Source organism: Coenobita brevimanus, chromosome 1, assembly GCF_032717465.1.
Source record: "Coenobita brevimanus isolate Jiangsu-jjx chromosome 1, ASM3271746v2, whole genome shotgun sequence".
NCBI classification, from domain to species: Eukaryota; Metazoa; Arthropoda; class Malacostraca; order Decapoda; family Coenobitidae; genus Coenobita; species Coenobita brevimanus.
The window spans coordinates 61,699,562-61,722,680 of NC_136954.1; the positions used below are offsets into that span (position 1 = coordinate 61,699,562).

Here is a 23,119-nt window from a genome sequence, read left to right on the forward strand (position 1 = left end):
AGAAATTTGTCTGGTAGCGGCAAAGGTAAAAGATGACAGGCGTTATGTCGACAGAGAGAGGGTTACTGGTGACTGTTGACTCTTCCTCGTACTGGCTCCTATGACTCACCCCGATGAATAAAATCGTCTGGCGTAGCTGGAATAGATACTAGAGTTGTACCGACCATGGGAGTGTTAGTGGGAATACTAGAGCTGTACCAAGCATAGGAGGGTTAATGGGATCTTGCTGTAACGACCTGCAGTATTCGGCCAGGTTGTAAGGGTACTAATCTCGCGCCGTTAGTTCTGAGCTGGTGCTGAAGAGGAACGCCCTCACGTGTGGTACTGATGTGACCCGGCGGTGGAGCTGCCCGGTAATACGAACGTGTCCCTCAGTCCCTCCTTTATCCCCCCAAAAGAGAATGATGGATTGCGTAAGAAGGGGCAACTTCAGTCTGCAGTCCACCGGGATCACGTTCAAATGATCCTGGGGTTGCAACTACTACTACTACTATAATACTCTTTTCACCTTAACTTGGACCAGATTTTCGTCCTTTTGCAGCCTTTTCTATGTAACCCAGTTGCAGGGTAAGACAATACTGTGGCTCTACGTTCTTTCCACAGCACTTCATAATTAGCATCATATTCAAGTGTTAATTTATTTTTGCAACTCAGCATTGAAGACAGGGAGATGGCAATTTTAGGCCAAGTTAGAGTAAAAAGAGTATAGGTCGGAGCACCAAGCATGTAAAGGTATTATTGAGCTTTCCTTTACATTTCACTGGCCACCGTAGAAATAATATAGTGTTGTGGTTTTCCCTTTCCTGTTGCTGGATCGCGTAGATGGAAATGGGAGTGGGATGCTGATGATGATGGTGGTGGTGATGATGAAAGCAATTATGGTAGTGGTGATGATGATGATGATGATGGTGACGGTGATAGGAATTATGGTGATGATGATGGTGATGTTGCTAGCGTTGATGATAATGATGTTTGATTATTCGTCATCATTTTGTTCATCGAGTTATATTACTGAATAAGCTGTATTTGCGAGATATTTTGTCACCTGTTGATGTAGTCGACTTGAATTTATTTGTCTGTGCATGCATAACTGTACGAGTATGTCAGTGTGTGTGTGTGTGTGTGTGTGTGTGTGTGTGTGTGTGTGTGTGTGTGTGCGCGCGTGCGCGCGAGAGAGAGAGACAGAGACAGAGAGAAAGCGGGCAGTGGAAAACACACTCATGCACTCAGACCCATTAACCAAACCCACCCAGTCAAAAAAAAAAAAAAGAAAAGAAAAAGAAAAACGTAATTATCATTCCAACCATTTAAAACCAAAAAGAAATACCTCAAGCACACACACACACACACCACTCCTTTCTCATTGTCTTGGCATCCGGAATTTTCACTTAACCGTAACTAATCCTTACATAGGAACGGTCCACAGAACCGGAATCGACCTTAACCCATCTAATACGATGACGTGCTTTCCTTTTGGATTCTGAGAGAGAGAGAGAGAGAGAGAGAGACGAAGTTACTGGAGTGAGAGTTAAAATCCTGACCATTCGTTTAAACCGACGCATTCACGAGGATTGAGAATAAAAAGTCGAGCGAAAAAATGCATTGTTTTGAACGATAAAGGGCTCTGGGGAACGTGGTGGTTTTAGTGGGTTTCGTTCCTTGTTTCTTTTGTTTCGCACGTCCTTTTCTGGGGTTGGGTTCCTTGTTCTGGTTGTGTTACGGGTGAGCGCTTGGTGTAATGTGTGTGTGTGTGTGTGTGTGTGTGTGTGTGTGTGTGTGTGGAGGGGAGGGGAGGGAGGGAAAATGAGTTGATGCCGAGGGAGAAAGAGAAGGAGAGCAGAGTTGAGAGAGGAGAAAGAGGGGACGAGATGGAGTAGATGGAATGGAAGCGAGAGAGGGAAAGAGAGAATGGGGTGATGGGAACGGAATAAGAGAGAGAAGAGGGAGAGGTGAAGAAGAGAAGAAGTGGAGGAGATGAAGAAGAGGGAAGGGGGAGTAAGAAAGTGGAAGGGAAAGGAGGAGAGAGGGGGTAATTGAAAGAGAGGAGGAGAAAGTTGAGAAAGAGCGAGAAATGGAGCAAAGGAAATGGGGAGTGAGGATGGGGAAGAAGGGAGTGGAGAGGGAGGAGGGAGAGGGTGAGGAAAGGGAGAAGGAGGGAGAAGAAAATGAGAGGAGGGATGTAAGACGGAAGTGGGAGTAAGGAAAAGGAAGGAGAAAAATACATGAAATTCGGAGAGAGAGAGAGAGAGAGAGAGAGGGGGGGGAGGGAAGGGGGTAGGGATGTCAGCCTAATCACCAGCCTCATCCGTTCATCTGTATCTGTTAAAGTAATCACCTCGCCAACCATCCATCCTTGCTCCTGTCGCCCTATTAACCATCCACCAATTAGGGAAAACAGTCCAATTACAAGACTCGGACATTCTCTCTCTTTCTCTCTCTCTCTAGCCAATTAACATCTACCACCTTGTCTCCCTCACTTCTGTCAACTCATTAATCTACTAAATGAATAGAAATAAAAATAAAAGCCAGATTTCTCTCTCATTAACCCAAACCAATTAACAAAAGGAACAAGAACTGAAAAATGATATAGTGCCCCTTCAAAGAAAATGGTGACTCGTAAATAATGTAAATTTGGTGAAAGAAAACGAGGTTGCATTCTCACTTTAAATGCTTTTGTTGTGAGAAAATGCCGAGCTAGTCTGGTGGCTTTTCGAATGAGAGAGAGAGAGAGAGAGAGAGAGAAGTATGTTGAGGATAGGAGGACCCATCTATTCATTCATATACTGACTCATCCACCCACCCATTGACCACCCATCCACTCACCTGGTTGATCATTATCCACCCCCTGCTTACTCTTTACCCACCCACCCATCTACCTAGCTACCCACCGACTCACCTTATCACTCACTGGCCACCCCCTGCTCACTCATTTACCCACCCATGCATCCATTTACCCACCTACTCTGTCTCTCCCTAACCCACCCACCCATCCATTCATCCAGTCAGTCATTAACCACCTACCCATTTACCCATATTCCCATTCACTCATCCACCCACACAATCATTCATTAACCCCACCCAGCTCGCTCATTTACCCACCCAGCCAGCCAGCCACCCACACAGTTAATCACACCAGTTTTTCCTCGTCTCTGCAGGTTACTGGGGTTACCATCGCCAGGGGTCATGCCAGGCCGGGTTCGACGTTGCATTAACCAAGGTGAGTGCCCAGATTAATGCAGGTCAGGTCAGGTCAGGTCATGTATACTTCCTTCAGCCACCAGGAAGTTTTATTTCTATTCGTGGTGTTAGGGTGATGATGATGATGATGATGCCCCCAACACTTTTTTTTTACACTTTGGGGGATGAATGGTATTGGAGGAGCTAATGATGGATGTATCTGACGCCTCCAGTTCTAAAAATCTCTCAGCCTTAATCAGTTCCTCTAGTGGTAGCACGAACGAAATGTAAAAGACGTAATTTACTGAACAAGTTAAATTCGGTTTAGTCTGCGCAGATTTCTTACATCAGTCATAAGAGAGGCAAGATGTGTGTGTGTGTGTGTGTGTGATGATGATGTCTTAGCAATAGGCCCCGTCAACACCAAGGATGACACATAGACCAAACTGGGCCCACTGGTGTTGCTGAATACACATATGTTTTTGCGTAGAATATTATCGTAAAATATAGAGGCAGTTCCCGCCAGAGTTGACGCCAGCTTAGTTGGACCTTCTGGCGAACGTGGGCCATTTGCTTGTCGGCATCTTCAGTTTTCCGCGTCTAAAGCAAAAACCAGCCTCAGTACGTTGGTCTGGGCCTTGCAGATGTTTTGATGGTGATAGTGGTAGTTGTGGATGAGATGATAGTGGTAGTTATGATGGTGGCACTGGTGATAGTGGTTGTTGACAGTGCTGGTTGTTGTTGTTTTAGTTAATGATAAGTGTTGTTGGTAACAGTAATGGCAATGATGGTGTTAGTCGTAATAAACATATGCCAGAATTTGCATGCCGCTGGTGTGCCCACACGGCAGTGCCCTATTTGGTTGTTAGTAAATGGATTTTATATCTCTATATCAATCATCATCTATCTCTTCATATATATATATATATATATATATATATATATATATATATATATATATATATATATATATATATGTGTACACTGTATACATCTGTTATATGTATATATGTATGTATCGGTGATTGTGTGTGTGTGTGTGTGTGTGTGTACACCAAAGCCAGACATAAAACACCTTACACACACACACACACACACACACACACACACAAAACCACAAAACACGTAACATTCTATCTTGTATTCACCACAAACACCACAACGACACCACAATCATTATATATTCACCACATCTCCACCACACCACCACACAGCTACACCACGTCAGCTAGCATTCACCACACACCAAACAAACACACACAAAAAACTAGAGTGACCATCATATCCTTCTGCCTCTGAGGACCCTGACCTCTGATGACATCATAACTGGTGTTGGTGGTGCTTTACTCTCTCTCTCTCTCTCTCTCTAATACGCATGCGTCTATGTAATATGAAACCACTCCCAGTTGCACACACACACACACACACACACACACACACACACACACACACACACACACACACACACACACACACACACACACACACACACACACACACACACACACACACACACACACACACACACACACACACACACACACACACACACACACACACACACACAATCTCAAGTCATCACTCATAAATTCACTCACAAACTTTCTTCGTAACACCCACCCCACCACCCACTCGCTCTCCCACTCACTCACTCAGTAACACTACTTCACCCATCCACCCACTCATTCTTTCACTCGCTCATACTCACTCTTCAACTCTCTCACTCTCTTACATACTGACTCACTCTCGAACTCGCTCACACACCCACATATTTCTTCCTTCACCTTCCCATCCACCGATCCACTCATGTGCCTCTTTCCCCTATTATATTTTAACTCTTCCAGCCTCCTAACCACTCATTCGCACACCCATGCACTCTTAAATATTCACTCATTCCTCCAGCCTCCTAACCACTCATTCGCACACCCATGCACTCTTAAATATTCACTCATTCCTCCCACTCCCTCACACTCACAAACACCTGCTGTCTCTCTCACTTACGCTCACATAGTCATTCCTAAATCCTCACACACACTCACTCACATACTCCTCATCCCCAACCCCCCAACCTCCCCCCATCTCTCTCTCTCTCTCTCTCTCTCTCTCTCTCTCTCTCTCTCTCTCTATCCACGCCGGCCTGCCTCACCATCCATCTGGATCTCTCAGCTGTCGCCCCAGAGATCAAAGTTGTTCCTGTTTGTTTGTTGTCCGGGGTTAAGTGGCGAGGGGGAGAGAGAGAGAGAGAGTAGCTGAATCGTAGCGGTGAGTAAGAATGAGCCAATCAGTAAAAGTTACGAGTCTCAACAGTGAGCGTTATGTGAGAGGGTAGTGAGGCGTGAGAGGACCAGGAAGTGAGTCAGATGATGGATAAAAACTTGAGTGAGATTAATGGATTGGCTGGGTGAGAATGGGTAATAAGTGTGAGTGAAGAGTAGGCAGAGTGATAGGCTGCTGATTGTGGTGAATGAGGCAGAGTTTGGTGAGCGAGTGAGTGAGTATGGGAGGGAGGAAGTTAGAATGTGAGTGAATGAATGAGAGTGAGTGAGGGAAACAAGTAGTGAATTAGAATGGAGAGTTTGGGAGAGAGTGAGACGAGATGAGAAGAATGATGAATAAGTGAGGAATGAAGAGCTCTAGACAAGGAGTGAGCGAGGAGAGTGAGCTAAATAGGGATATCATGAGTGAGTGTGTTGGAGGGTGAGGAGAATGGTGAGTGAGTGAGTGAGTGAGAAAAAGAGAGAATGAGCTAGGGCGTAAGTGAAGCAGAGTTGTAAGAGTGAGTGAGTGGTAAAGGGAGAGATTGATAGAAATTAAGGGAGTGAGGGAGAATGACCAAGGCAGGGAGTAAATGAGTGAGACAGGGAGAGGACAGTGTAAGGAGAGAGTGAGTGGGTATGGTTATGAGAGAGTGAGTGAGAGAGAGCGAGTGATGAACAGTGTATTGTTGCTATTACACTAAGGGCATTGTACTCATACTCTTCCTTCCCTCCCCTCTCCCCCCCTCCTTCTCTCTCTCTCTCTCTCTCTCTCACACACACACACACACACACACACACACACACACACACACACATTTTCCCCATTCCTCCAAGTAATATCCCCACATTTTTCCCAACACATCATCATCTTTCCCTTCTTATTATTTCCCTTCCTCACATCCTCCGACCTCCTCTGTCTCACAAAATCTCCCTAAAAGCCTAATGATATAGCGTGTAGGAGACAAAGTAAAATTAAATAAGGTAGGATAAAATATAAATAAAAATAAACTTGGTAGAGAAGGTCAGACTCGGGGGTGACTTAGGGGTGGGTGTAGAGGTCAAACCCTGCACTCATTGTTATTAATTCCTCACCCTCCATCCACCCCGCTGAGGGAGAGAGAGAGAGAGAGAGAGAGAGGAAGAAGACAAGGGAAACGACTGAGAAGGATGAAAAACGGGAAGAAAGATTGATAAGAAATAATAAGAAGTAGAGAGTAAAGAGGATAAAGAAGGGGGTAAAAGAAGGATGGGAAGAAGACGGAAAAGAAGGAAGAGGAGGTTAAAGAAGATACAGGAGAAAGAAGAGAATTAAATAGAGAGGCACAGACAGAGGAAGAGAAAAGAAGAAAAGGAAATTAGGAAGATATAGACGGAGGAAGAGAAATGGGAGAAGAAAAAGATACCGGAAGTGGAAGAGAAGTAAGGAAGATGATAAAAATGGGGAATAAGGAAGCGGAAAAGAAGAGTAAGAGAAGTAAAGGAGAAATAGGAAAAAGATGAGAAAGAAAATGAAGAGCAAAAGGAGGAGGATGACAGGGAAGAAGTGCAGTAAGGAATATTTAAAAGAAGAGTAAAAGAAAAGAAGAAAGTGGAGGAGGTAGACAAGTAACAAGGATGAAGAAGCACATAAGACGCTAAGCATAATTTACGAGAACGATGAGACATTTGCACAATAAACAGCAGCAGTGACCAGCCCTCTCCCCCGTCACCATCACCAGCATCATTAGCGTCAACACCAACTCCTTTAGTGATATTCTTTGTCATTTTTATATTATTATTATTATTATTATTATTATTATTATTATTCGTCGTCGTAGTAGTAGTAGCTTTTTTTTTTTTTTCCCACATAGCGAGAAGATAGTGTTTGGTTGTGTCTGTCTGTCTGTCCGTAGGGCTCTAATTTTTTAAAAATATTGTTGTACAAACCCTGTAGGTCATTAGTCAACGATCAAGGTAACTCGATTGAAAAGAAATGATAGTCTACTGTAATCGGGCGATTAGGCCCCGGCCCAGAGGCATTTAAGTTTTTATTCTTTTTGCCTCTGTGATTTTAGTTGTTCCTTTTATTTTTTCCTATAGTCTCTATGTATTCTCTTCATCATCATCATCATCATCATCATCATCATGGTCGTCGTCGTCGTCGTCATTGTAAGCTTTCATTATCGGTAACCGTTATCATTTTTTTTTTATTCTTCCTACCTTTTACCTTTCCATTTCTCTGCTGTTTCTTTTATTATTTCTTTTCCATTCATCTTCCTTCTCTGGCTTTCTTCTTGTATCATGCTTATATATATATATATATATATATATATATATATATATATATATATATATATATATATATATATATATATATATATATATATGAATATACAGTATATGTAAATATGTAAATATACATATATACTTTATATGTATGTTCTGTATTTGTATATCTGTCTGTATATGTATCAGAGCCCTTCTTCCCTCCTTACCTTCCTGCTCAACACCTCCCTTATCTCCCCCTCCTTAATCACTCTTCTCAACACCCTTCTTCCTCTTCACTCGCCTTCCTCAGTCCCTCTGCTCCTTCTCTCACTTCATCCGCTCTTCATCTTCCTCATCCTCTCTTCATCTTCCTCATCCTCTTTTCTTTCTTCCTCCCTTTCTTCATTCATCTTCCGTCTCACATTACTTCCTTATTCTTCCTCCTCCTTCTTCCTTTCCGTCACCTTCACTTCCTCTTCTGTCTGTCCTTCGTCTCCTTTCATTTCCCTCTTGCTTATCCTCTCTCTTCTTCCGTCAGTGTTTTCTATACTCCCCTTCTCCCTCGACTTCTCTTTTCAAACATCCCTTCAACCTTTCATATTTCTTCTTCCCTATTCCTCTTTTTACATTTCCATACTTTTCTCTCATCTTTCATATTTCCCTTCGTTCCTTCTCATCGCTCGCTAACCCTTCTCGATTTCTCTCTCTCTCTCTCTCTCTCATATATATATATATATATATATATATATAGATAGATAGATAGATAGATAGATAGATAGATAGATATAGATAGATAGATATTCTTCCTTCTCACAATCCTTGTGTGACTCACTTTATCCCAGCTTACTCACTTCGTCAACATTAATTTTCTTTTGGCCGAAATTACAATACAAAAAGCCAAGAAAATCACCCGTACGTCACTTACATACCCGAGAGAGAGAGAGAGAGAGAGAGAGAGAGAGAGAGTGGGGGGGGGGACGAATATGCTACAAGTATTGTATATTATCATCATTAGATCATTTCCCACATACAGTTAAAGTTTGTGCCTTAAGTGCTTGTAATATTTATTTTGTCCATAATGTGATTTTGTGTGTGTGTGTGTGTGTGTGTGTGTGTGTGTGTAGAGTTGAAAACTATATATATATATATATATATATATATATATATATATATATATATATATATATATATATATATATATATATATATATTAATGAACGTATTTTCCTCCCTAAAGGCATGTTGCTCTAGTTATTATTATTATCATTTATTTTTAGCTTTATTTATTTTTTATGAGAGGGAAATTTAGTCATTATACTGGGTGTCATTTTCAGGAATTCTCGTCCCTAAATACGGGTTGTGTAAAGGCGAAATTTCAGGGTTGTATTGGGTAGATTGGCGTGGGAGAGTTTGAGGAGGGAGGAAGGGAGGGAGGGAGGAAAAAAAAGGAAGTAGGAGGAAGAGGGGGATACTGAGGGAAAGAAGGATGGAGTGTTGAGAGAGAGAGAGAGAGAGAGACGGCGGAAGAGGGGTTGAGTGATGGTGGGAACAAGCAGAGCAAAGGAGAGAGAGAGAAAAAAAAGTCTTAAGAAGCGAGAGAATAAAAGAGTGAGTGGGGAGTGAGATAGTGAGCGAGGGAGAAGTGAGAGAGTGACGGAGGGAGGAGAGTAATAACAGTGATCCCACACACGATGATGGGAGGGTGAGAGGGGGTAGGAAGCTGGAGAGAGAGAGAGAGAGAGAGAGTAGATTTTAGACCAACTTATTTCTCAACTATTATTTGAACATTATATCTTTGACCTCGGGTGGCTTTGCATTAGATAACACAGTATATTATTTGGGCGTTTGCCAGTGTAAAATAGAATAATCATCAGCTGAGGTTTAAGAGTCAAACCAGCTCCAGGTTTAGATCCACTTTTACCGTAAATGTCAACAATTACTTATTTCGATCAGTTGTGGGAAGATGTGCGGTTAATATCGTGTGTGAACTAGATACATAGAAATTAAAACTAGGAACCACTGTACCGCTAAACCCACCCTCCATTGTCATCTGGTTCTCGGCCTACTGTTGTTCTTTGATGTTAGTATATGTGTAATGCCATACGCCCCGTCCTAAGAAGAGTGCCCTTACCAACGACACTCAGTCCCTCCTCATATGCTTCACCACCTCATCCTTTCACCTGGTCTCGTCCCACCTCCTCATTTTCTCATGATCTTACTTTGGCATTAAAGAATTGATCTGGGGAGAGAATGGCTGAGAGGGAAGCCCCAGGAGTCCAGATCGCTTTCTCTACGTTTTTGTCCTGAACGTGTAACCTGTCAGTCCCCCTGGCCATTACCTCACTGTGATTAGGGTCTGATATCAAAGCACAGTATTATGACTCCACACGACTTTCTTCTCCTTTTAGCTTGACCTGACTTGACCTGACCTTAGTTTTCCTCATGCAGTCTGACATTTTAAGCCTAACTTAGCGTTGACCGTCTTGTTCTGACTAAGCCAACCCAACCAAACGTAACTAGACTAGCCCACCTGTAACCTAACACAACCTGACCTAACACAGTTTAATGCTACGTAACCTAACCTAAGCGTGAAGGCATGTGCAACCAATCTTCCTACCTAATATTTTCATAAGCCGGATTAGAGATTACTGAAGCTTGATATTGAACCCCTGCCCAGCGATTACAGCAGGTAGTGAAGAGAAGAGCTGTCATGCACAGATATAAATATGAAACTCTTCTGCCTGGGAATTCAAACGTCCCTCAGCTCCCTCCCTATCCCTCGAAATGGGGATGGCTGATTGCAAGAGATGGACAGTTTCAGCTTCAGGTCCACTCAGTTCACGTTTAGGTGAGTCAGGGGTCACTACAACAACATAGGCTTTCCTTCTGCTTTTAATGACTTGCCCTGATCCGACCTTACCTTTTACCTTATGTTGTCTTACCCTATCTTATCATGTCACCTTACCTTCCCATCTCAGATCCTACTACCTTACATTACCTTATTTTATCATATTACCTTACTTTAGCTTACCCTACATTGCCTTGCCTTATCTTACATTACCTTACCCTATCGTGGCTTATTTTATCTCGCCATACCTTATTTTACCTTACCCTGCATTACCTTGCTTTACCTTACTGTACCTTACTGTACCTTATCTTGTCATATCTTGCCTTACTTTTTGTTCAGTGAAGCTTAGTTAACTTGTCAATCCACCCAGCATTAATCACCGTATGGTTAGAGAGTACTGAGAATTTTTGCCGCTTTCCATATGACTTCGGCTAACCTAATGTAACTTAACATATTTCGTTTACCGTGAGTATAACTGTTTTATATATTTTGACCAGTAATATTTTGAGCATACCGTCATGACATCCACGGACAGCATGATTTCCCACCGCTTCCTTAATTGAAAGTATTAGTTTTTGCATGTGAGTTTTTTCTAACGAGTGGCGATGTAAACCCGTCATTTAGAGAGTGTTCAGACTTGATCAGTTAAGGCAGTACAAGCTTCATCAGTAGAGACAGATCAAGGTTAAATACTGCCACAGGTAACAAGGCAGGTGGTAATTCATGCTGATTAACTTGGAGACTCAGACTGGTTTTGAAATTACGCACGCAGGAAGGTTGCAAAATATTGACTGGTATGCAGCCGAGAATGAGTGGCATTAATTCTGAGTAATTACATGTACTCTCTGATTCACACGGGTTTTGAAACTGCACTCGAGACCGTAAGAAATATAATGTGAGCTACTTTGAGAAACGGTTAGTAATTGAGATTGAGTTTACATATTGTAAGATTCAAGTAAAACAGAATGTACCAATATGAAATCTTGAAGGTACGGTAATTTTTCGAATTAATTGTCTATTCTGAGAGCCTTGTTCAAAAATATTTACTAAAAAGCTTTGAAAGTCTGGTAGTAGTTGAATGTCGAGTTACAGACTTAAGATTAAAATTCAGTAATGTGTTGGAATCAGCTAAGAAATTATAGTAAGTATATGTTTTGTAATTTAGGGTACTGTTGACATTTATAGAAAAGTCTTTTAAAAATGTGTATGCATCCTTGAAATTCCGGTAATGATTCACAGTTTCAACACATCTTAAAAATGAGATTGGTTTTGAAATTACACACAAGGAATTTAAGAAGTAAGGACTAGCAAGCGACCTACAAAATTGTTTGAGGAAAGCCAAATTACATACACTAAAAATTCATTAGTAATGTATGCAGCTTGTGATCCTGTTCGGATAATTTCTAAGTGATATATTTTTAGATTCAGACAGGTTTGTAAATTATAGAGTACAAAGATAAGGCTGTGAATGCATGCGTGAAAGTTTGGCATTGATTCTGAATAACTATATATATTTTGAGATTCAGATTGATTTTGAAGTTAGCCTACACATAAGACGGCAAAAAAGAAAGAGTATATGAGGATGTATGAAACCTTGAAAGGCTAATCGTATAGTATGCAACCTATTCGTATTATAAGACATACACACACACACACACACACACACACACACACACACACACACAGCCATAGCAACACGTCACGTTGCACATACATCACTCACTGCAGACACTCCTTCCTCATTTATACTTTGCCAGCATTGGGAAGGTTAATAATTCTGGTTCCATTCTTCCTCCAAGTAGAAGGTCCAGTCTTGCAGTGGCCTGACATAAGATGATGATGATGATGATGATGAGGTGGAGGAAGAAGGAAATGATGATGTAAATAATGCTGAAAATTTCGATTGTGATGACGGTGATGTCGATGATGATGATGATGATGATGATGAGGTTGATGATGATGAAAATTCCATGCTATAAGAGAACAGTGCGCCGTTCCGATCATCCCCCACTGTGTGCACAAGGATTAATTTAGTAGGGCATCTGTGTATCTTGGGGGGTCTGTTTTTATCTGTAATCTCTCTGTCTTGCTTTATACTCTGGGTACACCTAATAATTTACTGCCCATTCACTTTAATGTTTTTAATTGTATTAGATTATTCTTATCATTATTATAGCTTCATTCTTCATATATTTATTCATATTATTTTTTTCCTGTATTAATATTGTTTTCTAATGTTGTGCCCTATAACTGTAATAGCAGGACAGGCATTACATAGCTTTCACCACTCAGACCTATTTGTTAGTTTGTTTAATACTTACCATCTTATCCTTCCACCTGCACAACCTAGCGATGCATGAGAGAGAGAGAGAGAGAGAGAGAGAGAATTTACCTAACGCTGTTCTCTCTCTCCCACCCCAGGATGGAGAGAGGATGTTCATAGGAGCTCCAGGCGCCTTCTACTGGCAGGGTGGGTTCTTCTTCCTCCTGTGTTCTTTGTTCTCCTTGACACTGTTCTTCCTGTCATGGTTGTGTTCTTCGTTATAGTTAGTTGTGTTTCCTCCTATTTGTTCGCGTGTTCTTCCTGTTATCTCTCTGTTCTTGTTTCTTATATAAATTGGTCTGGTTGTTCTTATCAATGTTTGTTCTTATGTTTGCGTTTTTGTTCATATGTTATTAGTGTTCTCGTCCTGTTATATTTTTGTTATTTTGTTATAATAATCTTTTCTTTGTTTCCTAATATATCCTTTGCTCTTAAATGTTATGTGTTCTCTTTTATAGCATTATTCTTTTTCTGCTTCTTTGTGTTCCCTCTTCCTGTTATGTCTGTTCTTTGTTGTACTGTAAATATCTCTTCTTACCCATAGTTAGTGTTATTTTTTTGTTCTTCGTTTTTGTTAATTGTTCTTTGTTATTGTTAGTGACCTGTTCGTGTTATGATCTTCGTTCTTCTTGATTGCCCTCCTTTTTTTTTTTTTTTTTTTCTTGGTTTTTTTTTGTTGATATTTGTGTATTGATTTTTGATGGTGTATTTATTCTTATATATATATATATATATATATATATATATATATATATATATATATATATATATATATATATTATATATATATATAGCTGTTATAGATGTTCGTGCTTCCAGGTACTTCTTCGTCATATTTCTTCCTTTTCTCTGTTCCGTGGTATAATAAGCTTGATGTGTTTTTTTTTTGTTTTTTTTTTTTTCCAGTTATGATCCTTGTTGTTTGTCATAGTTGTTTGTTCTTGATATAGTTAGTGGCTCCTCTTCTGTTCTTTATTGTTATACCTCTTTATTCTTTGTTCTAAATTATGTTCTTTGTCTTCTAATTTCTTATAGTTCTTCCTGTTATGTCGGCTCTTCATTGTATTTGTTCTCTGTTATCGTTGGCTTTTATCTGTGTCCTTCATACCTGTTCTTTGTTCCCTCTTGTGCTGTGTTATATTTGCCTGTTCACTGTTATTATTTTGTCCTGTGTTTTAGCCATCTTGTTTTGCTGTTGTTAATTTGTTATGTAATTGTCTTTGTGTGTTTTGATGTGTGTTATTGATCGATGTTATTGTTCTGACTGTTATTCATGTTGGTGTTATTTATGTGTTCTTTCTGTGTGTGATATTTAGTTTTTTATATATCTTTGTACTTTCCTATTGATCTATGGCGTCTGTGTTGGTCAGTAATGGTGAGTACAGTTTATACTTAAGCTTCAGTTATTAAGCATTTACTTATATGTGTAATGTACAATGTAGTTATGTAATGCGCCGGAATTGTCTTATGTACGTGTGTGTGTGTGTGTGTGTGTGTGTGTGTGTGTGTGTGTGTGTGTGTGTGTGTGTGTGTGTGTGTGTTTTGCATGCGATAAGTGCTGAAAATTATGCATGTGTGTGTGTATTAATGTAAAGGCTGTTTATACGTGAATATGTTAAATGTTGAGTGTGTTTATGCTCATGTGGTTAGTCTCTAAAATATTACTTTCCATGCTTTCTGTGTGTGGATGTAGAATAATGCAAATAAGTAACTAACGTGTAAATGTGTTTATCAAAATGTATTAGCTTTGTGTGTGTGTGTGTGTGTGTGTGTGTGTGTGTGTGTGTGTCTGTGTCTGTGTGTGTGTGTGTGTGTAGAATTTAACTAATATTAATACACTCGATGTTAGGCCGGAATTGATGTTACTATTGGTATGTACGGTACGTTATTGTGTATGAAAGTGTTGGATGAATAAAGGTATAGAGGAGAAAGAGGTGTAGACGGAAAAAACGAGAGGATATAGCTGGTGAGATAGATAGATAGAAAGGTACACAGATAGATAGAGATAAATAGATACCCAGTGGAAACAGACAGGTAGGTAGGTAGGTAGATCGACAAATAGGTATTTAGGTATATAGATGGTTAGGTAGTAGGTAGGTAGGTAGGTAGGTAGAGAGAGAGAGAGAGAGAGAGAGAGAGATGGGCAAGAAAGATAAGAACATAAGCTTGATTTAGATAGCGGATAGGAGAGGCCCACTGTCTACCCTGTTTACACTGGATGGGATGATGAGACGAGCACGTGTTGGGCGTGTTTATGACATGCCGAGACGTGTTTATGACCGGCGGGGAGTTAAGACTGAAGCCATGTTGAAGGAGGAGGACTGAAGGAAGATAAAGGGAGGAGGGAAGATGTTATGGTCAGTTCATGAAAGGGAATTAGGGAAGGTGAATGTGAAAAATAGAAGGAGAGTTGAAACTGAAGAAATGCTGAAGGAGGAAGCCTGAAGGAAAGATAAAGAGAAGGAAAAAGATGTTATGGTCCTGGAAAGAGAAACGGAGAAGAAGAGGAGGAAAAATTCAGTCATAAAAAGGGAGTTAGGGAGAAATAAGGTGAAAGGTCTGAAGCATACGAAAGAGATAATAGGACACAGGAAAATGAGAGGGGAATAGAAATAAAAATAATATGGTCATGGAGAGAGAAATGGAGAGGTGGCGGAGGGAAAGGTCATAAAAAGAGAATTTTGGAGGGATAAGATGAAAAGTTGAGAGATATACGGAAAAAATAATTAAAAAATGAGAGACGAGAGAAGAGGGGAGATAAAGACCAATGAATAGAGAAGAAAAACTAATTAATGAGGAAAGGAGAAAATGAGGAGGAGGCAAAGGAAAGATACTGTAATAAGAAATGAAAACAGAGAAGATGAGGAGGAAGAGAAAGAGTCAGACAGGGAGAAAACGAGAAGACATATGAGAGGTACGAGGAAATGAGAGGGCTGGGGGGGGGAGGAGAAGAGAAGAAAAAGGTACAGCCATAAAATGGAATGAGGAAAGTAGAAAATTAGTAGGAGATGGCAAGTGAAAGATGTAAAGGAAATTGAGGTGAGGAGGGGAAGAGAAGGAAAAGATGTGGTTTTACAAAGAAATGAAGCAAGGAGAAATGAGGGGTAAAATGGAATGAAAGCTGAAACTGAATGAAATGGAACAAAGTGCATGATAAGGACGAAGGAGAATGAGACACTGAGAAAATGAAGGTTAAAATTATGAAAAATAAAACTGAGAAAACATATAAAAATGATGCCAATACAGAAATAACATTAACATACATGCCCTTACTTTTTTTTTTTTTTTTTTTTTTTTTTTTTTTTTTAGGAGCTGTGCAGATATTTGCAACACTCATTTTAAAGGCAATTATAATGCGCTTGACTTTTCTTTGGGACAGATGGGCTTGAATTAGTAGAGTAGTGGAGTCTCAGGTTCAGTCTTTCCGTTCAGCCCCACGAATTACTTAGACAAATAAATAAATAAAAACACATGACTCTTCTTTTGAGACATGGGGAGAAGGTGATGATAACGATGATGATGATGATGATGATGATGTTGGTAATACTGATGATTATTTTTAATTCATATTTATTTATTTTTTGCGATACAGTAATGGTTATGAGGTATTAAATTTCTGCATTATAGAAACCAATAAATGGGTAACGCAAAAGAGGAAGCGCAATCTGTGTTCTCATATATACGTTTTATAATTTTTTACTGATTTCCCGGGATATTCTTTGGGTTTTTTATTTTATTTATTTATTTATTTATTTATTTTTTTTTGGGGGGGAAGGCGCAGGTGGTGACTGGCTGGTTCAAGTATAATTTATGAGGTATCCAAACATGACTTGGATTAATGGTTGTTGTCTGTTATATCGAAGGTTGAACTTAATGAGATAAAATGATAAACTCGGAGGAAAGCAGAGACTGACCCATGAGTAGTTAATCTTTTAGGTTGTGGTAGTAGTAGTAATAGTAGTAGCACCTGCTGTAGCTCCCAGATTAACATGAACCCAGTGGACTGCAGGCTGAAGTTATCTCTCATGTTTTAGTATATATTTCAAGAATAGATAGGAAATAGGTTGTGGTAGATCTTTTATGCTTTACTTATTTATTTATTTTTGTGTTTCTTCCCTTGCCTCTCAGGACGTAAAGGAACAGACATATTAGATAATGTAGTGAATGGATGGCTGTAATAAGGTAAATGTATGGTGAAAGTGAATGTGTTATGGATGTAAAAGTGAATCTATTGTCACAGTCAGTGCGTAATGAATATATAAATGAGTATGTGATAGATAAGTGAATTAATATGTAGTTAGTAAATGGATGTATAAATGATTCTATAAAGAATGAATGAATGAGATATGGAAGTATTAATGAATGTATTGGTAGTGTATTAATGAATATGCGAGGTATAAATGAATGTATAACTGTCTAGTGAATGATTAGATCTATAGTTACTGGAAAATGCATATGGAACGAATCTGTAAAAAATATGATTGTAAAATGAATGTAATGTATGTTAGAAATGTAATGAATGTGTAATAGATGTTTTTAAGAATATAGAGTGAATGTGAAAATGAATGTGCAGTGTAAAAATGAGTTCGTAATGTATGTTAGAAATGTAATGAATGTATAATGAATGCTTTTAAAAATGTCATGAATGTAAAAACGAATGTGTAATGTAAAACTGAATAATGAAAAAAAAGAATGTAATGTAAATGTGAATGTGTAATGTAAAAAATGAAGAATGAAAGAAACGAATGTAATGAAAAAATGAATATAATGTAATGTAAAAATGAATGTGTAATGTAAAAGATAAATGTGGCCAAAAAGTGAATCAACAGTATATGAAAGTGTAATGTAGAAATGAATAATGCAAAAAATAAATGTAATGTAAAAATGTGTAATGTATAGTGAATGTGTAACGTAAAAAATGAATGTGTTTATCCCATACTGACCACCCACCGTTTCCAGGCCAATGCTGGAGAGCTTCTCTGGAAGGTAAAAACAGGCGCATCCCTCCTCCCCCTCCCACCTCCCTCCCTCCCTCGCGATGCCCACTGGAGGGAATGGAGAGGAGGAGGAGGAGGAGGGAGGGAGGGAGGAAAAGTTCTCTCTCCCACCGTTTTTCAGTCTCGCATACTCTTTCCCTCTCCTGTTGCTTGTCATTGTCTTTGGTTTTCATTAACTTTGGTTCTCTCTCTCTCTCTCTCTCTCTCTCTCTCTCTCTCTCTCTCTATCCATTGAGTCAGATTCTCATTGGTAATGGACGTTTCGTAACACCTCATCTTCAGCGATTTATTTTGCACATGACCCCCTGACCACTTCACTTCGATGACGTGTTTATTATATTCTTCCTACTTTCACAGGATTTCGTTCAGATTAGCCGAGACTTTTCAAAATTCTGAGGTAAAAATATAGCTATTTTTAACCTGGTAATCATTAGGGTCCTCTCTCAGCACTTTTCTTAAGGACATAGATTAGAGGAGAAGTGAGAGAGAGTGGTGGTGATGATGATGGTGATGGTGATGATGATGAGGAGGAGAAGAAAGTAAAAGATGATGATGATGGTCATGATCATGATGATGACGGAGAGGAGGAGGAAGTGAAAGAGTGCGATGATGCTGATGACAAATATTATTTTCTTCTTCTTGCTGTTGCCGGACAATTTCATTCAGTTTGAGAGAGAGAGAGAGAGGAGGCTAAAAGCTAACTTTCTCCTCGAAAACACACCTGGGCTATATCAAATAATCTGTAATTAGCAAGAATATACGTCATCGGACTGATAGGATTAAGGTGTAATATTCAAAGATAAATCGCCCAGGAAAATTTGATAAGAAGTTTCCTTTACCAGTGAAAATGCAGCTCACTCTTCCTTCTGTCTTCTCTGTTTATTAGCCGCAGTCTCTCATTTTTCTGTCATTCTTCCTCCTGCTTATATTTCTTTTCACCACTTCATTTGGTCTTCCATTCTCCTTCTCTTTGCCATTTCCCACCCATAATGTTTTGCAGTTCTCCTTTTCCTTCCTCCCTAGTTTCATCATTTTTCTTCTGTTTTTCTCCATTGCTGTTCTGCATTGAGTTTCATCGTTTCTTCCTTCTCTGTTTTCCTTTCTTTTTTCCATTAAACCACCCACTTCCTTATTTCTGTCACCGGCACACGTTTCAAATAAGAGTCATTTGGGTGGGAGGAACACAAAATATTCCTAACCTTCTATTAGTTCCACATTAACCACCAAAATTTACCTGCCGTTGGTACTGTCTTTAATTGGACTTTTATTGGATGGCTCTTAACTGCCTGATTGGGTTATCTACAATACTGGATATTGTTGGTACCTACACATGCATTGATAAACTCATTAACTGCAAATTACAGTACAGGGTGTTCACAGATTCCATATTTTTTTTATAATTCAGAGTTTATTACAACAAAATGGCAGAGATATTGAAATGCAAGTTTTCCCCATATGATAGATTAAATAACAGCTTCTTTATAGGTTGTTACAGGAGATTTGGTTAATGAACACTAAATGTGTGAGTGAAAATGGCAACTGTACATGTTTGTGGTAGGCCAAAGCTTATTATCTTATGGTTACTCGTACATCGTAGAATACTAGGACAATATTTCTTTCATAAGCAAACAATCACAGGAAGTGTAGATTTTGAGATGCTATAGAATAAGACAGCAAGAATTCCAGTCAATCATAATTTTTTCAGCATTATGGTGCACCTTGATACTGGAAATTTGCAAGAGTAAATGCAGGCCAACATGTGGAATGGACTGGAGTATCAGTTTGATGTGTTATGGGCAGGTAAAGATGTAAGTGTTGAGGGAGGCTAGACCATAGAATACAAGTTAAGCTGTTATAGGCAGAAAACCGCATGTCAATATTTAATGCAGTTTTGTCGTAATAGTATTTTCAGAAAGTGGACACCCTGTACATAAAATTATATATTGTTATTAACTACAGTATGCGTAATATGCAGTAGTATATTTAACTACAAAATTCAGTGGCCAGGGTATTATTAATCTGCAAAATACACGGTTATAGATATCATTAACAACCCATCAGACAATTTATCACTTGGTTCCCCAAATGACTCTTCTCATTGTTGTTATTTAGTGGCGCTGCAGCAGTCATTCCTTTAGCCATTCAAGTAGTTAACAGTTAGACAAGGTTCAGGCTAGCCACGAGTAATATTTTGTGTAGTATGGCCTGTTTGCATTAATTTCCACTTTATTCCATCCATTTGCATATTTTGTACTTTTCTAGCAATGATACTTTAGGGATTGTGCTGTTTTTGTTTCAGTTTTTGGGTGTATTTTGACTGGCCTAGGGCATTTGCAAGCACCTCCTTCAGAGCAGTTTATTGTGCTTATTACGTCTAAATATGCTGTGGAAGAGAGGCGCCCTCATGTAGTGGCACCGATATGACCGGATGGCTCTGCTGCCTGTTCATACAAACTTTTCTCAGTATCCTCCCTACCCCCCATAAAAAGGAAGGATGGGTTGCAGGAGTGGGATTACTTCAGCCTGCAGTCCACTGGGTTCACATTCATGAGCCTGGAGTTGCAGCTTTAACAATATGTTTATATTCTTGTATGTTATGTGTATCTTTTTAATATCAACATGTTCTCATCAGTTGCGTATAAGAGGGTAGTAATGCACAAATAAACTGCTAAGGAAGGAATGTTACGAAGTGTGCTAAGTCAGTGAGAATACGCCCCATTTTGACTGGACGCACTGCCATACAAGCTAAAGGCACGACGCTGCTGGTCTGTGTTTACATCGGTTACATTTCGTTTACAGACGCTGACGCCGAAGATGCAACTCACTTTTTAGAAGATTTCGGCTTCGTAGTAATATTTCTCTTATGAACTGAGTAAATATTGTGACAGTTTAATAGAACATGGTTAATATTAATTTTTTTTATAATGTAATTGTTTCCTTTTTGAGAACTGAAAAGTCGAACTCTTCTACTTCCCCAGTTATACAGCATTTTATAAGCATTTTGGTATTTATCCATGCTCGGGAATTAACCCTTAATTTTCGGGTAATGTCACCACTTTTGTCTGTGTTTTCCCTGCCAAAAACTTGAATTACTAACTTAAACAAGATGGTAGACCTTTAGCACATATGAATACCGGAAATAGAAGCAATTTAAGTAACACAGAATCAGCCTACAATTAAAAGAATGCAGTGTAACCATTTTGTAGTTAAGAATTCAGATTTTTGGTGGGAAATTTGAACCCTTCACGATGCCAACCGAATTTTAAGGGTTAACTTACTCATTTACAGGAACTAGTCGTAAGGGTGACTCATTTACCGATTTAATATGGTAGAAACGTACTTAGGGAGAAAGGTTTGGTGTAACCTTGTAATGGACTGGAAAATAACGTAGATTGAGATGACATTAACTTTGAATTGAAAAATTTTAACCTCTACTAGTTAAGTTTTGAATATAATTTTATTTTAGCCCCTTCCAGAATTCTGTCGTAGTGGTAATATACAAATAAAGTTTGGTACGTAGAGTTGTTTACTAAATTAACAAACAACATTCATAATAATAATAATAATAATAATAATATTAATATTAATAATAATAATAATAAAACGCTCACAACTAAGGTTTGTCCAATTATTTTTTACTGTTTTGTGATCATTTGAGTTTTGGCTTCCTACAATTTTTTATGGGAATAATTTTTAGCTAGATAATTTTGCTTGAGATATTTTGCAACCCGCTTCAAGTGTTAGTAATAATTTTTGAGTTTTCGTTTTCATTAATGATTTTGGAAAGATCAAGAGTTTGGCTTGCTTCCTATAATGGATTTAGTTTGGAATGGCATGATAAGTTACTGATTTGTGGAGAGTTAATTAGAGTTTGTTAATATCAGGACTTATTATTTTAATGTTAATGAATGTTGAAATAATTATGTCTCTTCCCTTTTTTTGCCCTCGTGTTCCTTCCCTTCCTTTCCACACTCTTGCCTATCCTACCTTCTACGCCCTCCCTTCCTTCTTTCATTCGGCCTTTTCCAACACTTACCCCCCTCGCTCTCGTCACCTATTCATTGTTTTTATATTCCTGTCGCTTTTTCCTTCCCTCACCCTCTTCTCTTCCCTTATATCCCCCTTTTAAATATTCTCCTCAACCTCCATACCCTTCCCCTTCCGTCTCCCTTCCTGTCTTTTCCCTCTTTCCTCTACCTACCCCTCTTTTTTCCACATTAATCCTCCTCTTCCGTATATTTCTTTTCTCTCCCCTTTCTCCCCATTCCTTGCTCCCATCATCCTTTTGCTCCTATCTTTTCTTTCCCCTCTCTCCCTTACACTTCCTCTTTCTTTCTTCCCCTCTCATTCCCACCTTCATCACGCTTCTTCCTCTCTTCCGGTCTCATCCCTCCGTCTCCCTCTCTTTCCTCCCCTCGTATCCCCTTCATTCTCCCCGTCATTCTACTTCTCCTCTTCCGCCCTTCCCTCCATATTCCTCTCTTTCTTCCTCACATCTCCCCGTCATTTCTCCCCCCCCCACCTCTTTCTTCCCTCCTCTCCCTTTCGTCCCTCCCCCACCTCTTTCTTTCCCCCCCCTCCCTTTCCTCCCTCCTCCCACCTCTTTCTCTCCCCCCTCCCTGTCCTCCCTCCCCCCCACAGGTCAGGTCCACTCGCAGCACCTGGAGACCCGCAACGACTACATCTGGACAGGTGAGGGTCCCGCTACCGACGACGACCAGTATCTTGGCTACTCCCTGGCCGTGGGCGACTTCACCGGCACCGGCAGGCATGACGTGGCCCTCGGGGTGCCCAAGGGACTCAACTACACGGGCAAGGTGAGGCACGGCAGGGGTGAGGCACAGCAGGGGTGAGGCACGGCGGGGGTGAGGCACGGCGGGGGTGAAGCACGGCGGGGGTGAGGCACGGCGGGGGTGAGGCAGTGTGTGGGTACAGGTGAGGAAGTGCGATATAGGGTGTGGAAAATGGTGAGGAAGTGTGAGGTAGGTTTTGTAAAAAGGTGAAGAAGTGTGAGGCAGCAGGCAGGGTGTGTATAAAGGGTGAGGAAGTGTGAGGTAGGGCGTGTAAAAAGGGTGAGAAAGTGTGAGGTAGGATGTGTACAAAGGGTGAGGAAATATGAGGTAGGGTGTGTAAAAAGGGTGAGGAAGTGTGAGGTAGTGTGTGTACAAAGGGTGGGGAAGTGTGAGATAGGGTGTGGGAAAAAGGTGAAGACGTGTGAGGTAGGGTGTGAAGAGAGGGTGAGGAAGTGTGAGATAGGGTGTGGGAAAAA

The 23,119-nt window shown here is 39.9% G+C and overlaps 1 protein-coding gene across 1 annotated transcript in view; it reads left to right on the plus strand.

The window, feature by feature from the left end:
- Positions 1-23,119, plus strand: part of LOC145406135 (integrin alpha-PS2-like) — a 311,238-nt gene that overhangs the window by 222,395 nt on the left and 65,724 nt on the right. Inside the window, exons 6-9 of the mRNA XM_080277360.1 lie at positions 3,156-3,217; positions 12,952-13,000; positions 17,813-17,839; positions 22,492-22,667. Of these exons, the coding sequence (XP_080133486.1) occupies positions 3,156-3,217; positions 12,952-13,000; positions 17,813-17,839; positions 22,492-22,667 (314 nt within the window). The remainder of the gene's footprint in view (positions 1-3,155; positions 3,218-12,951; positions 13,001-17,812; positions 17,840-22,491; positions 22,668-23,119) is intronic.